The following is a 14,322-nucleotide window of genomic DNA, read 5'->3' as shown; positions in this document are numbered from 1 at the left end:
AACTACTTGATGTTTTGCCATTTATTAAAGAGAAGAATTTAATTATTATTCAGTTTCCTCATGTGTAAGTGGGTAGTATTTTCTACCTTTTGTGTAGTACAGTGTCTGTCACATAATGAGTACTCAATAACAGTTAAATCAGCATTCTGTGTTAGGGCACTTTTTCCTTTCATAACAATATAGTTTATGATTACATAGACATTTTATTTTCTTGTTCATTTTTTCTAGAGTCTTGTAAACTTGAGCTCAAAGATGGTGCTTGTTTTGTCCATTATACTGTAACAAACATAATGCTTGGTATACAATATATATTGAGTGGATAAAATAGCATTACCGTCATCATTATCTGGATTATCCTTGTAATTAGCCTTGGCAGCATAACACTGAATAAATAGCCAAATGTGGCCTTTCTTACAGAAGTAAAGTCAAAATTTATTTACATATATTAAATTTTAAATTCTCAAAAATATACATCAATGAATAGAATAGAGATCCTAGAAATAAATCCATGCTTATATGGTGAACTGATTTTCTGCAAGGGTACCAAGAATACACAATGGTTAAAGGAAAGTCTGTTCAACAAGTGGTATTGGAAAAAGTGGATGTCTACATGCAAAAGAATGTATTCAAACCCTTGTCTTACACTTTACACAAAACAATCAACTTAAATGGATTAAAAGCTTAATTATAAGAACTGAACCATAAAACTTCTAGAAGAAAATAGAAAAGCTTTATGACACTGGTAATTGGCAATGATTTTGGGTAGGATATCAAAAGCAGAGGCAAAAAAAAAAAAAATAAAAAACAAAAAAACTCAAAATAAACAAATGGGACAACATCAAACTGGAAAACCTTCTATGCAGCAAAGAAATGACAAAATGAAAAGGCAACCTTTAGAATGGGAGGAAATATTTGCAAATCATATAGCTTATAAGGAGTTCATTTACAAAATATATGAGAACTCAAAAAGCCTAATAATCCAATTGAAAAACAAATTAAGAACTTGAATAGACATTTCTTCAAAGACTTTAAGTAACAAAAACCTGCTTGTTGCAGCCACTGTGGTCTCTATGCTAATCTGTCTCTTAACAAACCAAGCTGTCCCCACCATATGTTCTTTTAAATTTTTTTTTACTTGTTCTTTTTAGTTACACATGACAGAAGAATATATTTTGACATATAATGCATACATGGAGTACAACTTCCCATTCTTGTGGTTGTACATGATGTGGAATACCATATGTTCTTTATACTTTTCTTTACCCTTTCCAGAGTTCCATCTCCCGAAGTTTACACATGGCCTTCTCCCTCAGTCTCTTCAATGACCAACAGGGCATATGGAAAAAATGTTCAGTGTCACTGATCATCAGAGAAATGGGAATTGAAACCAAATGAGAAATTACCTCATATTTCTTAGGGTGGTTATTGTCATAAAACAAATTCCCCAAATAAAAGTATTGGTAAGGATACAGAAGAGTTGGAATCTTACACACTGTTGATGGGAATGCAAACTGTGTAGTTACCAATGGAAAATGGTATGGAAAATCCTCAAAAATGTAAAAATAGAACTACCTACATATTATCCAGCAATACCACTTATAGGCATTCATTCAAGAGAATGAAAATCAGTATCCATAAAGAGATTTTCACCCCCAGTATCACTCTTCACAACAGCATATATGTGAAAATGACCTAAATGTGCATTGACAGATAAATGGGTAAATACACATGGTATAATCATGCAGTGGAATATTATTTAGCCTTTAAAAGAAGAAAATTCTGTAATATGTGACAGTATAAATGAACTTTGAAAATGTTATACTAATTTATATGAACTAATCACAGAAAAATCCTGCATGATTATACTTATATGCGGTTCCTAAAATAGTCAAATTCATAGAATCATAAAACAGAATGGTGGTTGCTAGGGGCTAAGGGTAATAGAGACTGTGTTTCTAATTAATGGTCATAAAGTTTCAGTCAAGCAAAATAAAGTATTTTCCACTTAAAAAATTATTAAAAGGGTGGATCTCATGTTGTGATCTTATTACACCACTTAAAGAAAGTAAGCAATATATAATAATGCCTTTTTAAAAATAATTTTTTTGTCATTTATTTACTTTAAAATGTGGAAATATTAGCTTTATAATTTTGACAAACTTAATTCCCACACATTTAAATATAATATATTCAGAATATATGATTTCCATCTAGAAATTACTTTTGTGTCCCTTCACCATCATTTCTGGCCTATAAATCACTGATGTTTTCTAAGTTGGATTGGATTTGCATGTTTGAGAACTTCAACAATGGAATCATAGAATGTTCTTTTGTGTGTTTGGCATCTTGTATTCAGCATAAAGTTTGTGCAGTTAACCTATAACTTTTTCATGCATCAGTAGTTTGTTCCTTTTTATTACTGAATAGTATTCTGCTGTATAATATATACCACAATTTCCTTAGGGCTGTTTCTGTTACAATGAATAAACCTTATATGAACATTTATGTACAAATCTTTCATGGAGATGTGTTTTCATTTCTTTTGAATTAAAACTTAGAATAGAATTTCTGGATCAATTGTGGATGTCGACCTTTGTAAGAAATTGGTAGTACCTTTTCCAACAAGTTAGACCATCTTTCTTAGTAGCAATATATGAGAATTTCAGTTACTCTACACAGTCACCAACATGGAGTTTTGTTAGTATTTTAATTTTTAGCTATTTTAATGATTGTGTATTATCATCTTGTGAATTTTCTTTATAACATAAGTGCTATTGAACAATTTTTTGTGATTATTGACCATATGTGTGCTTTGCTTTTGATGTGTTTAAGACTTTTGCTTATTTTTTATAGGTTTGTTTTTCTCACCATTTAATTATAAGAATTCTTTGTATCTTCAATATACATGTCCTTTGTCAGAAAATTGTGAATATTATCTCTCAGGCCATGGCTTGCTTCTTCATTTTCTAAATGCCTCCTTTTGATGGACAGATGTTTTAAATTTAGATGAAATTTAATTGTATCTATTTTATTACATTGCTGTTAATGTCCGGTCTAATATATATATACCTGCTTACCCTTAGGTTACAGAAGTATTCTTGTATACTTTCTTCTAAAACCTTTAAAGATTTAGAATTTTATTTCAGTCGCTAATTTTTGTATATAGTGTGAGGTAAAGAATTTCTTCTGGCACTTTTGTTGAAAATCAGTTGACCTTATAACGGCTGAGTCTGTTTCTAGACTGTATTTTTCATTTATATATTTGCTTATCGTTATACCAACACCATACTCTTAAATATTTTAGTTTTAATTGAGTCTTAAAGTCAGATATTGTTAGTCTTCCACCTTTGTTCTTTTTCAATATAGTTTGACTCGTCTAGGTTCTTTGTATTTTCATAGAAACTTTAGAATTGCAAAAATTGTGCCCTATATGTGTAATAAGAATTGTAATGCTTTCCACTGCTGTCGTGTAGTTAAAAAAAATAAATAAATAAATAAAAAAGAGAAACTTTAGAATTGCTTTACAAGTTTCCATAGAAAGACCTGGTGAGGTTAGAATTGAGATTGAGTTGAATATATAACTTAATTTGGGGAGAGTGTGTGTATGCATGTGTATGTGTACACATATATTGAGAGGAGGAGGATCAATAGATTCCCAAGGTTTAGTGTTCCCTTTACATGGCATATCCATCCATTTATTAAAGTTACCTTTAATGTTGTGTATTAATAAAAGAATAAATTTATGACTTTAACATTTAATTATTATCTATTTTTTCCTGTTGGATTGTGAGCTCTATATAACAAAGACTGGGTCTTGTGTTCATTATATCCCCAGGGCCTATCAGTATGCCTAGCACATAGTAGGCACTTAAGTGACTATGTGTTGATAGCATTTAGCTGTGTAGTTAAGCTTTTAATAAATTTAGAATAGTTAATTGATGTTTTTTGCTGACTTGATAACATTTTTATGAAGTAGGCAACATTTTCTTTTCATGACAGAAATTTAAGCAACATTCCATCAAGTTAAGTCTTGACTCATTTAATGTACTATCTTTCTTTTTTGGGCTCTTACATTAAGAACACGTAATGTGGATCAGAAAGGGTCTATTGAGAGCCCTGAAGATTTGGCAAGAAATAATACTGACTGAGATTATTAACTAAAAAATGGAAAAGTAAGACTTTAAAAATAATAAAATATTATGATTACCTTCTACCAGAAAATATAGGCATGAAAAAAATTGAAATTAAATAGCAATTAACATTGAGAAAAAAAATAGTTTCTTTACTAAAAGACTCTGCTTTCACTTACAAAATTGACTTCTATACAAGGTCAAAGAATGCACAGCTTTTATGAAGATCCATTTAATTTAATGACTTTCAGAAACAAACACTGTGAAAATAAAGATAATAATGTAGCCCATAAAATTTCATGCTTTAGTGTTTAGGTAATTGCTTGTTAAATTAAGGTATTTTTTTCTGGACATGGGTATACCCCTTTCTTTTTTATTAAGATTATAATAAGAGGTTTCCTCTAATTTGGCTGAATTCTGTTTGGCTGTTCAACAGTTATTCCAAATATTAATTTTAATGGGTTAAATTTATTCATTTAAGGCCCATTGAAGATAATGAAATATTGTGGTATTTGTATAATTATTGTTTTAAGAAATTACTTTGTTTCAAGATTGCACATAAGGAAAAAATATAGCAAAGATGAAATATGTTGGTGCAATAAGAAAATTTTTGGTTTATTTAGCCAAATGATAACAGAATAAATTTATTTTTAACTGATCATTCCAAAAGAATTAAACTATTCAGTTAATACAATGATTTCTCCAGGAATATTCATTTAAAAATTTTTAAGAGTATGCTTCTGAATCATATTCATATTATGTTGAATAACGGAATTTTATAGTAAGATAACAATATGTAGATCTTAATATTATATCCTTGAATTTTAGACTTTGCCATGCTGGTTTCCTGGAATAGGGAGGTTAGATAGTCATCATATCATCTCATTAAGACAAAGCATAACTGAATTATATACTTTATGAAATATAAATTCAAGTAGAATGTTTCACTGAATGACTTCATTGTATTTGAAATAGAATCTCAATGTTTGTGTCTGTGTTAATGAAAGTTTTTTTTTTTTTTAAACACAAAGATGTTTTCCCATCTACTAATGTGGTGAAGAAATCCTATATAGTTAAAATATTAGTTGCTTATGTGAATATTTACAATTATCCTTTAGCACAACTTTTATTTTTCTTTTATTAAGTAGTTGGGTAGCAGGAAGGTCATAATAGGAGAAGCATCACCATGAAATGAATTTAAATTGTTTTACGGAGTAGACTTCATTTGTGCAGACAGAAAGCAAGTCCCTGAAAACCAATTTAATGGTCAGAAAAACTTTAAGGTCTAATACTTCAATCAATTCCTATGCTTTCCTTCCTGGGATGAGCACAAATAGGTTTCTAAATGTGTATTAAAAAAGGGAGCTGATGCAATGCACGTTGTGGTTCTGGTTAAGAAATATAGAGCATTATTTTTTACAAGTATTTTTTAACCTATTGTGGGTTTACATTTTGGATAAAATAAATGAAATGTGTATTTATATAATTCATCAATCTATTGAAAATATTTTAGTGGACTTAAAGTAGATGTTCATTAAAGTTTAATTTACTTTTTAAAAAGATAGTGTTACTAATAATCATTAATCCTGATATTTTTAGTTCAATGGAGTAGATTTAACTAATTATTGCTATACCTCCTATTATAGGAATAATTATATCATTCTACTATACTAAACACTAGTGGTAATATGATGATGATTATGTGATTATGATTATGATGGTAACATTTATTGAATACTTAGTATACACAAGGCCATAAGCCATTTTCCTGAATTATTCAGTTGAATATACATACAAGTCCATTGTACAGCTATTTTGTAAATACTATACATAAGTTATATAGCTTCCCAAGGTCACATTGCTATGAAGAATTTTCAATATTGTGTATGGAATTATTATACTGTATTACTCTAATGAAGCAACTGGACCTGTGAGCTGATTATTTATGGAGACATAATATTTGATTTTTAACAAATGTTCTAAAACAAATATAGTATCATTTTTGAGATAAACTCTCATTCAAGTTGACACTGTAGAGCTAAGTTGTTTTCATATACCTATAAGGATATTCTTTAGAACACTTAAAATATGGGCTTGAAATCCGTGTTCTAGGATCTCATACATCATTCTTAATGCAGAGATTTAAAACAACAACAACAACAGATTCATTGTTCTGTTTTGAAAACAATTTATCTATTTTCTAAACCTTTTCCCCAGGAAAGACCAACCATTTCTTTTTTCCATTCCCTCTTACAATCTCCTGCTCTTTATTTACTGCTCTCTAATTCATGGAGGTGTCAGAGAATTTCTTTCTGGTTTAGTTCATCTTCACTTTTAGGGAGGCTTTATGTGGCCTGAGCCACTTCCTCAGCATTCTTGACTCTTCTGGTCTCCTCAGTATTGTAGCTTAAGTCTTCCTTGTATCTGTAGTTGCTCTTAGTGGTAGTTTTATACCCTGCTTTAGGAGTAGGAGACCTCTACTTAGTATGGGGAAATGTGTGGGTTTTTTATTATTATTGTTTTTGTAGTTATAGACATGGATAGCTTGCCTTTATGTTTTTATTTTTTATTTATTTATGGTCCTGGGGATTGAATCCAGGGCCTTGTGCATATGAGGCAAGCACTTTACCAACTGAGCTATATCCCCAGTCCTTATTTGTTTATTTTTATGTCTTGCTAAAATCAAACCCAGTCCTCACACATACTAGGTAAGTGCTCTGCCACTGAGCTACAGTGCTGCAGCCTCAGCCCCAGAGATATGTGTTTTGCCCTTTCCTCAGGGGCCTATGTGTTTTGTGCCTTTTCCCCAGCATCCACTAGTTATTGCCTGCATGACATCACCACATAAAGAAGCTCTCTTTAGTCTCCCTGCCTGCCCCTAACACTCAATGTAGACCTGCAGGAAAGAGTTTATAAGTGAGTTTAAATTTCCTAGCTATTTCAAATTGCCCTAACCCTCAGATGATATACTTGATACTTTAAACTTTCATCTGATTTCTGGTATTCTTTCTCCCTGTTGGCTATAGTTCATATTCATATCTTTTATGGAATTGGCTCACCTGTATTTGGATTTCATGATACTTGGTTGTTTTGTCACTTCAGCTCTCTGATAGGTTCAGAAAAATATTTTAATAAGCTCACCAATTATTTCTAATAATGGATCAACTGGTATATATTTCTTATAAGAATTAACTACAAATTAACAGAATTAATTTTTTGTTTTTCAGAATTTATATGTTTTCTTTTCAGAAATAAATATAGTATATTCTCCTAATCCTCTATGTAGGAAGTTTAGAATTAAATTCCATGGAGTTTTTATTTTATTCATAATTATTTTGAATTACTTTTTAAAATTTGTATTTCAAATATGTACACTGAACAAATTCTCTTTAAAAGTAGGTGGAATTTTATTTGAATGTATATGGCAGCAAAATGTTAATTTTAATTTAGTTAAATGTGAGTGAGTCATATTTTTGAAACTATAAGTTTCATCCTTTCATCGTCTACCCCCTTTCACATTATTTCCTCCATACAAAATATGTTGCATGTGATAATTCAGTGAGAATTATAGTGGACTCTTTATGGTTCAGTTATCTTTTGAATTGCCCAAGGCTGAATTTGAACTGAATACTTAACAATTTTGCAGAAAGGAAGTAGGAATGATTTTTTAAATTATTATTATTAATGTTTTTCAGCAAGGCTAGAGAAGATCTGCTGAAAACTCAGAAAGAACGTGATTTTCATCGAATGCATCACAAGAGAATAGTCCAAGAAAAAAATAAATTAATTAATGACCTCAAAGGGTAAGCTGACAATATTTGTTGGCATATATATTAAAGTTATTAGTGTTAAGTAATTTGAATATGACAGAATCTTTTTGATAAAGTTATTCACTCAATATGTACTGAGCATATAGTATGTACCAAATACTATGTTATATGTTTAAAACTCAAGAATGAATAAATTTAGGCCTTTGCTGTCAAGGACTCCAGGCCCCTCTGCAGTGTATGATGGTTGTGATGGTTGATACAGTTGTTGCTGAATCAACCAGGAGGGTAGTCATATCAATGATACTAAAGTGTGAGAGGGATCAGGATGTATTTTCAGAGGAACTAAATAGTGAAGTGTAAGTAATAGTAAATACAATGAGGGAGTGGAGGCAGCAGAGTGCTCTTGGTATATTCTGTGCAAAGGCAACAAGTCATGTAAGAGCATGCCATGCTTACCAAATTGTAAGCATAAAGAGCAAATTGCAGATGTGGCTTTGCAGGATAGGAGGATATGCTAAATGACCTTGAATTTATGATGACACTTTCAGAAATTATTCTGAAGACATTATTTAGATTTACTTTTCCACACAACCTACTTTCCTTTCCATAAGAAACTAAAAATGGACTTTATAGTCTTAAACTTCTCTTTTGCTTGGTCTAGGGCCAGGCTATCTAATAGAACTTTATGTGATGATGTAAGTATCTGTACCCTGAAATACAATTGCCAGCTAAGTCTTTATATTTAAAATATATAATACTTATTAAACATCCAACTATGTTTAAGGGAAACTCTATTATAATTAATTCCATAAATATTTTTATCAATTTAGATTCTACCTTTGTTCATATTTTATTACTTCAGGTGAATAAAAAAAATCCATATTACTTTGTGATACATCCATACTTGCTCTATACTCAGATGGCCTTTATTTCTTCATTTAATCATTAGGAATAATGTTTCCATTTTACCATCTGTTGAATCACTAGTGTGCTTTTCCTAAGTGCCTAGAACAAAACTTCATTTATGCCGTAAGAGTCACATAAAAAAAATGAGTCATCAAAGTTAGTCACTTGTGATACATGGCTAAATTAGAATTTGAATTCTTTGTGTCACATTTTACCCGAATATTTCAATTGTATATCCATATTTCCTTTCATTTTCAATCATTAAAAGTGGAACTTTTTTTGGTAAATTGTTCAGCTAATTTGATAATAACTTTTACAGTATTTCCCATTTAACATGAATTTTTAAAAAATTCTTTTAGTTATACATGGCAGTAGAGTCAATTTTGACATATTTATAAAAACATGGAATATATCTTATTCTAATTAGGATCCTAGTCTTATGGATATACATAATGTGGAGATATCACTGTGGTGTATTCATATATGTACATAGGAAAATTATGTCAGATTTATTCCACTGTGTTTTCTGTTCCTATGCCTCATCCCTTCCCTTCATCCTTCTTTGTGTAATCCACTGAACTTCTATTCTCCCCCAATTCCTTGTTTTGTGTTAGCATCCACGTATCAGAGAGAACATTGAATCTTTGGGTTTTGGGGACTGGCTTGTTTCATTTAGCATGATAGTCACTAAGTTCATCCATTTACTGGCAGATGTCATAAAGTCATTTTACTTTATGGCTTTATATTATAGTAATATTCCACTATGTAGATATACCACATTTTCTTTATCCTGTCAACTGTGGAAGGGCACTGAAGTTGGTTCACTATTGTCAATTGAACTGTGATTAACATTGATATAGCCATGTCACTGTAGTATGCTAATTTTTAACTCTTTTGGGTATATACTGAGAAGTGGTACACTGGGTCAAATGGTGGTTCCATTCCAGATTTTTTGAGGAATCTTCATATTGCTTTCCAGAGTGGTGGCTTAAATTTGCAGTCCTACCAGCAAAGTATGAGTGTACCTTTTCCCCCACATCCTTGGCAACATTTATTGTTGCTTATATACTTGATAACTGCCATTCTGACTGGAGTGAGGTAATACCAGACCTTAGATTATACTACAGAGTCATAGTAACAAAAACAGCATTGTATTGGAACCAAAACAAGCATGAAGACCAGTGTAACAGAATAGAAGACATAGAGATAAGCCCACATAAATACAGTTATCTCATACTAGACAAAGGCACCAAAAACATACACTGGTGAAAACATATCCTTTTCAAAAATGGTGCTTGGAAAACTGGAAATCCATATGTAGCAGAATGAAATTTAACCCCTATCAAATTGCACAGAACACAAAATGGATTAAAGACCTAGGCATTATACTAGAAATGCTCCATCTACTATAAGACTCCTAAAGCTCAAGAAGTAAAATCAAAAATCAATAAATTGGATGGTATAAAACTAAAAAGCTTTTTCACAGCAAAGGAAAGAAGAGGGTGAGAAGAGAGCCTATAGAATGGGAGAAAATCTTTGCCACCTGTACCTTAGATAAGGCATCTATTTCTAGAATATAAAAAGAACTCAAAGCCTAACACCAAAAACCAACTAACCAACCAGCCAACCAAACAGAAACCCCCAAGCTAATCGATATATGGCCAAAGGGCTAAACAGACACTTCTCAAAAGAAGAAATATACACGTTCAATAAATACATGAAACTGTTCAACATCTCTAGCAATTTGCGAAATTCAAAATTCAAAATAAAACTACACTGAGATTTAATATGTATGTCTTATTATGATGTATGTATTTTGAGAATTATCATTATCAAATACAGAAATTGTATACTAATTATGAAGTTCTATGGAACTTACAGAACAGACATACTAATTGGACAGTTTCTCTGAATGTTGTTTGCATGTTATATGACAGTAGTGTTTTGTGTTTCTAATTCTCTGAACAAAGTTTAGTCAAGGCCACATTTCATAAATGAGTTAGATGCCTTTTTGAGTCAGCTTTGCATTGCTGTGACTAAAAGACCTGATAAGAACAAGTTAGAGTAGGAAAAGTGATTTTGGCTCATGGTTTAAAGGTTTAGTCTGGTTGGCCAATCCTATATCTCTGGCCCTGAGGAGAATCAGAATATCATGGCAGAAGGGTGAGGTAGAGAAAAGCAACTCAGAACATGGCAATCAGGAAACAGAGCTCTGCTCACCAGGCACTAAATATAAACCCCAAAAGCACACCCCAGTCACCTACTTCTTCTAGCCACACCCTACCTGCCAATAGTTATACCTGCCTAGTAAATCTATATAAGTGAATTAATCAATCCACTGATTAAATTAAAACTGTCATAACTTAATCATTTCACCTCTGAATATTCTTGCATTGTCTCACTTGTGAGTTTTTGGGGGACATCTTATATATAGGCCAAAACAATGCCAGAGTTAAATAAGGGGAGAGTTTGTCTTCAATCTTTCTCACAAAGTATTTCTTTAACTGTCCATAAATTATAGCACACCTTTTTTTGGTATACAATTTTGTACCTGAATATGTGTTTATAAATGTATACTGTTTTGGAGGTATATAATAAAGTACATATATGCTAAGCACATAAACACAAATGGAAAATGGAATTGTACATACTACATAAATTTTTTATTTTTGTTTCTCTCTTTTATGAGTATGGTTGATTTAGCACACATTAAATGTGTAATAACTACTTCAATATTTAAGTTGTATTACTATCACAAATGAAGTATGATTTAGAAATCAATGAGTTTTATAAATAATTTAATGAAAATTGTATTGAATAAAATGAAGGCTACCATTTTAATATTTCAATAGAAAAAATAATGATACCCCATATGCTTTGGGTCATATCAGAATAATTACTATAGAACTAACCTTCCAAATGGTCCTAGAGTACAAAACTCGACAAAATATAGGAGTCAGTTGTTTTAAGATATTAGAAAATCAGCAAAGCAGTATTTGTGATGTCTAAGAAAAGGGAAACATATGAACTGAGCAGTGTGATCAACCCAATTTCTTCCTGAATGCATTTTGTAGACCACAGCGTGAGAAGATAGAATACAAGCAGACACAGTGATCATTGCTGAGCTGAGGAAGCAGAGATCATAGTTCTTGATGGCAGAGGGAGCTGGAATTTTCAGACAATTATACACAAAAGGAAGGGTGTACATGAAAAGGAACTTAGGAAATATCTGTTATGGTTCTCTTTAGTTTTTGGCCAAAACACTAACTTGTAGAAATACAAGTGAAGAGAATCTGAAACCTGGCAGATCAGCTCTGGGGAAGCTGTGAACAAAGTAGAGATTTCAGAGGCTGGACAGTGCTGGAAGATGCAATAGATGCAAGAGTTCTGAACAGTGATAACAGATCCTTAATAAATACTCAGAACATTCAGTAAGACCTGTAATAAGCCATGCCATAGAAATAGGTTTAGACCAGTCCTAGAAAAGGCATATTTTAGACTTGCCCTAAGAAAATTTTAAAAGTAATGTGACAAGCTCTGAAAGGCTCAAGCTCAATCCTTAGAGAGTTTTTCACAGATAAAGTTAATTTGCTTGAATTTTGTCATCTTTTAGAGAGTTTTTCAGGCAGATAAAGTTAATTTGTCTAAAAGATGACAAAATTCAAACAACTATGTATATGTGCAACATAGAGTGAATAAATAGATAAATATATACCAATGTATCTCTGTATAGAAAAATAGAAGCAGAAAATCATGTACTCTCAACAGTAAGAATTAATACCAGAACTAGAGAGGACAGAAACAATAAAATTATCAGATAAGGAATTTAAAACAGCTGTTATGATATGCTTAGGGTTTTAAAGAAAATGATTATAATGTGTAAAGAGATGGGAAATTTCAACAGTGACATAAAACTATAAATGAAGAGCCAAGTGGAAATTCTAGAACTGAAGGGCATAATATTAGCTATGAACAATTCATAAATAGTTTGTATTGGCAGATTAGACATTGTCAACAAAGTGATGAGTGAACATAAAAACAGGAAAATAGAAAATAATGAAGCTGAAGCATAAAGGAAAAAAGCTATATAATAATTATCAAAGCATCAAAAAGAAGAAACTGAAAAAATAACCTGTGGGTCATTATCAAGTGGTCCATGATGTTTGTATTTGGAATCCTAGAAGAGGAGTTGGACTTTCTGATTCTACTGCTAACTTACTTCAGTTGCCAAGAATGAGTTCAAATTATTCACTCAGGAATGTTTAAATTGACCACTTGATGGATATTTGGACTAAATAAGCTAACTGTGAGCCATCTTTTAGCCAGGACTCCACTTAGTATCTTGTTTCTGTTGACTTCCATTCTAATAGAGGGATCATAATGTTCACTTTGGGTTTCTGGATATCAACAGAAACTTCCAACAGGTATAATCACTGAAGTAAATGGCCATAGACAATTTTGTAGAAGAACTGAGGCTATTATAAGGTGGAAAATTTCTTGAATGTTATGGAGTCCTTCTATACTGGCTACCAGGGCAGCTCAGGCATTTTACTTTGATGAGTGTTGGCACCCACTTCTTGAAATTCCTAAGGTGTGTCCTAGCATTTAATTTATCCCATTCCCTGGAGTTCTTACTATGTGGTTAAGTCAGTTTTCTAAAGAAAATGCTCCACAGTAAATGAATTATTGTTTGTCCAATCTTATATTCTAACCCTTTTTTCAAGTACCTCAAACCATTATGAGTGTTCTGATTCCTATCAGTGTTTGCTGACTAATTCTTGTAGCATTTTAGATACAGAGTCTCTATCTTCTCTTGTCACAGTATCAGCTTAGCATTCAGGAGAGGAGGTAGGGGCACTTCCAGAGGGGCATCTATTAACCATGGGGAAGAGAGAAGCCTCTGTAGCATCTTGTACCACAGGTGAAGCATTCAGTTCATCCAGGAAACGGGTGGGGGATACCTCTGTGAACCTATAGTGGCTGGGGAAAGGGACTAGAGAGTTAACATACTCAGGGAATCAATCCTGAGAACTAGGGAAAAAAATGGGGACATTTTATTTTAAATGGGTCCATTCATCAGGAAAACATATTAAATATTCATGAATCTAATACATGGAGCAAAATCTGATACAATTGTAAGAAAAAAGTTATTTCTACATTTATAATTGGAGATTTTTAAGACTCTTTATAATTATTAGAAAATATAGACAAATTCTCTTAAGTTTATAGAGTAGCACCATCAATCAATTAAACATAATTAATATTTCTAGAATTCTGTTTTGAACTTTTCAGGTGTACATGGAATATTTACCAAAATATATATTGAGCAATAAATGAAGTCTCTTTAAATTTCAAAGGATTGAATTGCACAAAGAATATTTTCTGACAAAACCAAATTAAATTAGAAATCAACAACAAAATGGTATCTAGTAGTTTCCAAAATATTTAGAAATTAATTAATGCACTTCAAGGAATCCATGAATCCAGGAAGGAAATTAGAAAATAATTTGAACTTC

The 14,322-nt window shown here is 31.6% G+C and overlaps 1 protein-coding gene across 1 annotated transcript in view; it reads left to right on the top strand.

Moving 5' to 3' along the window:
* The window catches only part of Spag16 (sperm associated antigen 16), a 957,641-nt gene that overhangs the window by 53,754 nt on the left and 889,565 nt on the right, over positions 1-14,322 (top strand). Inside the window, exon 6 of the mRNA XM_027941762.2 lies at positions 7,826-7,933. Within this exon, the coding sequence (XP_027797563.2) occupies positions 7,826-7,933 (108 nt within the window). The remainder of the gene's footprint in view (positions 1-7,825; positions 7,934-14,322) is intronic.

This window comes from Marmota flaviventris, chromosome 11 (assembly GCF_047511675.1).
Source record: "Marmota flaviventris isolate mMarFla1 chromosome 11, mMarFla1.hap1, whole genome shotgun sequence".
In the NCBI taxonomy this organism is placed as follows: Eukaryota; Metazoa; Chordata; class Mammalia; order Rodentia; family Sciuridae; genus Marmota; species Marmota flaviventris.
This window is presented reverse-complemented; position numbering and strand designations above follow the sequence as displayed.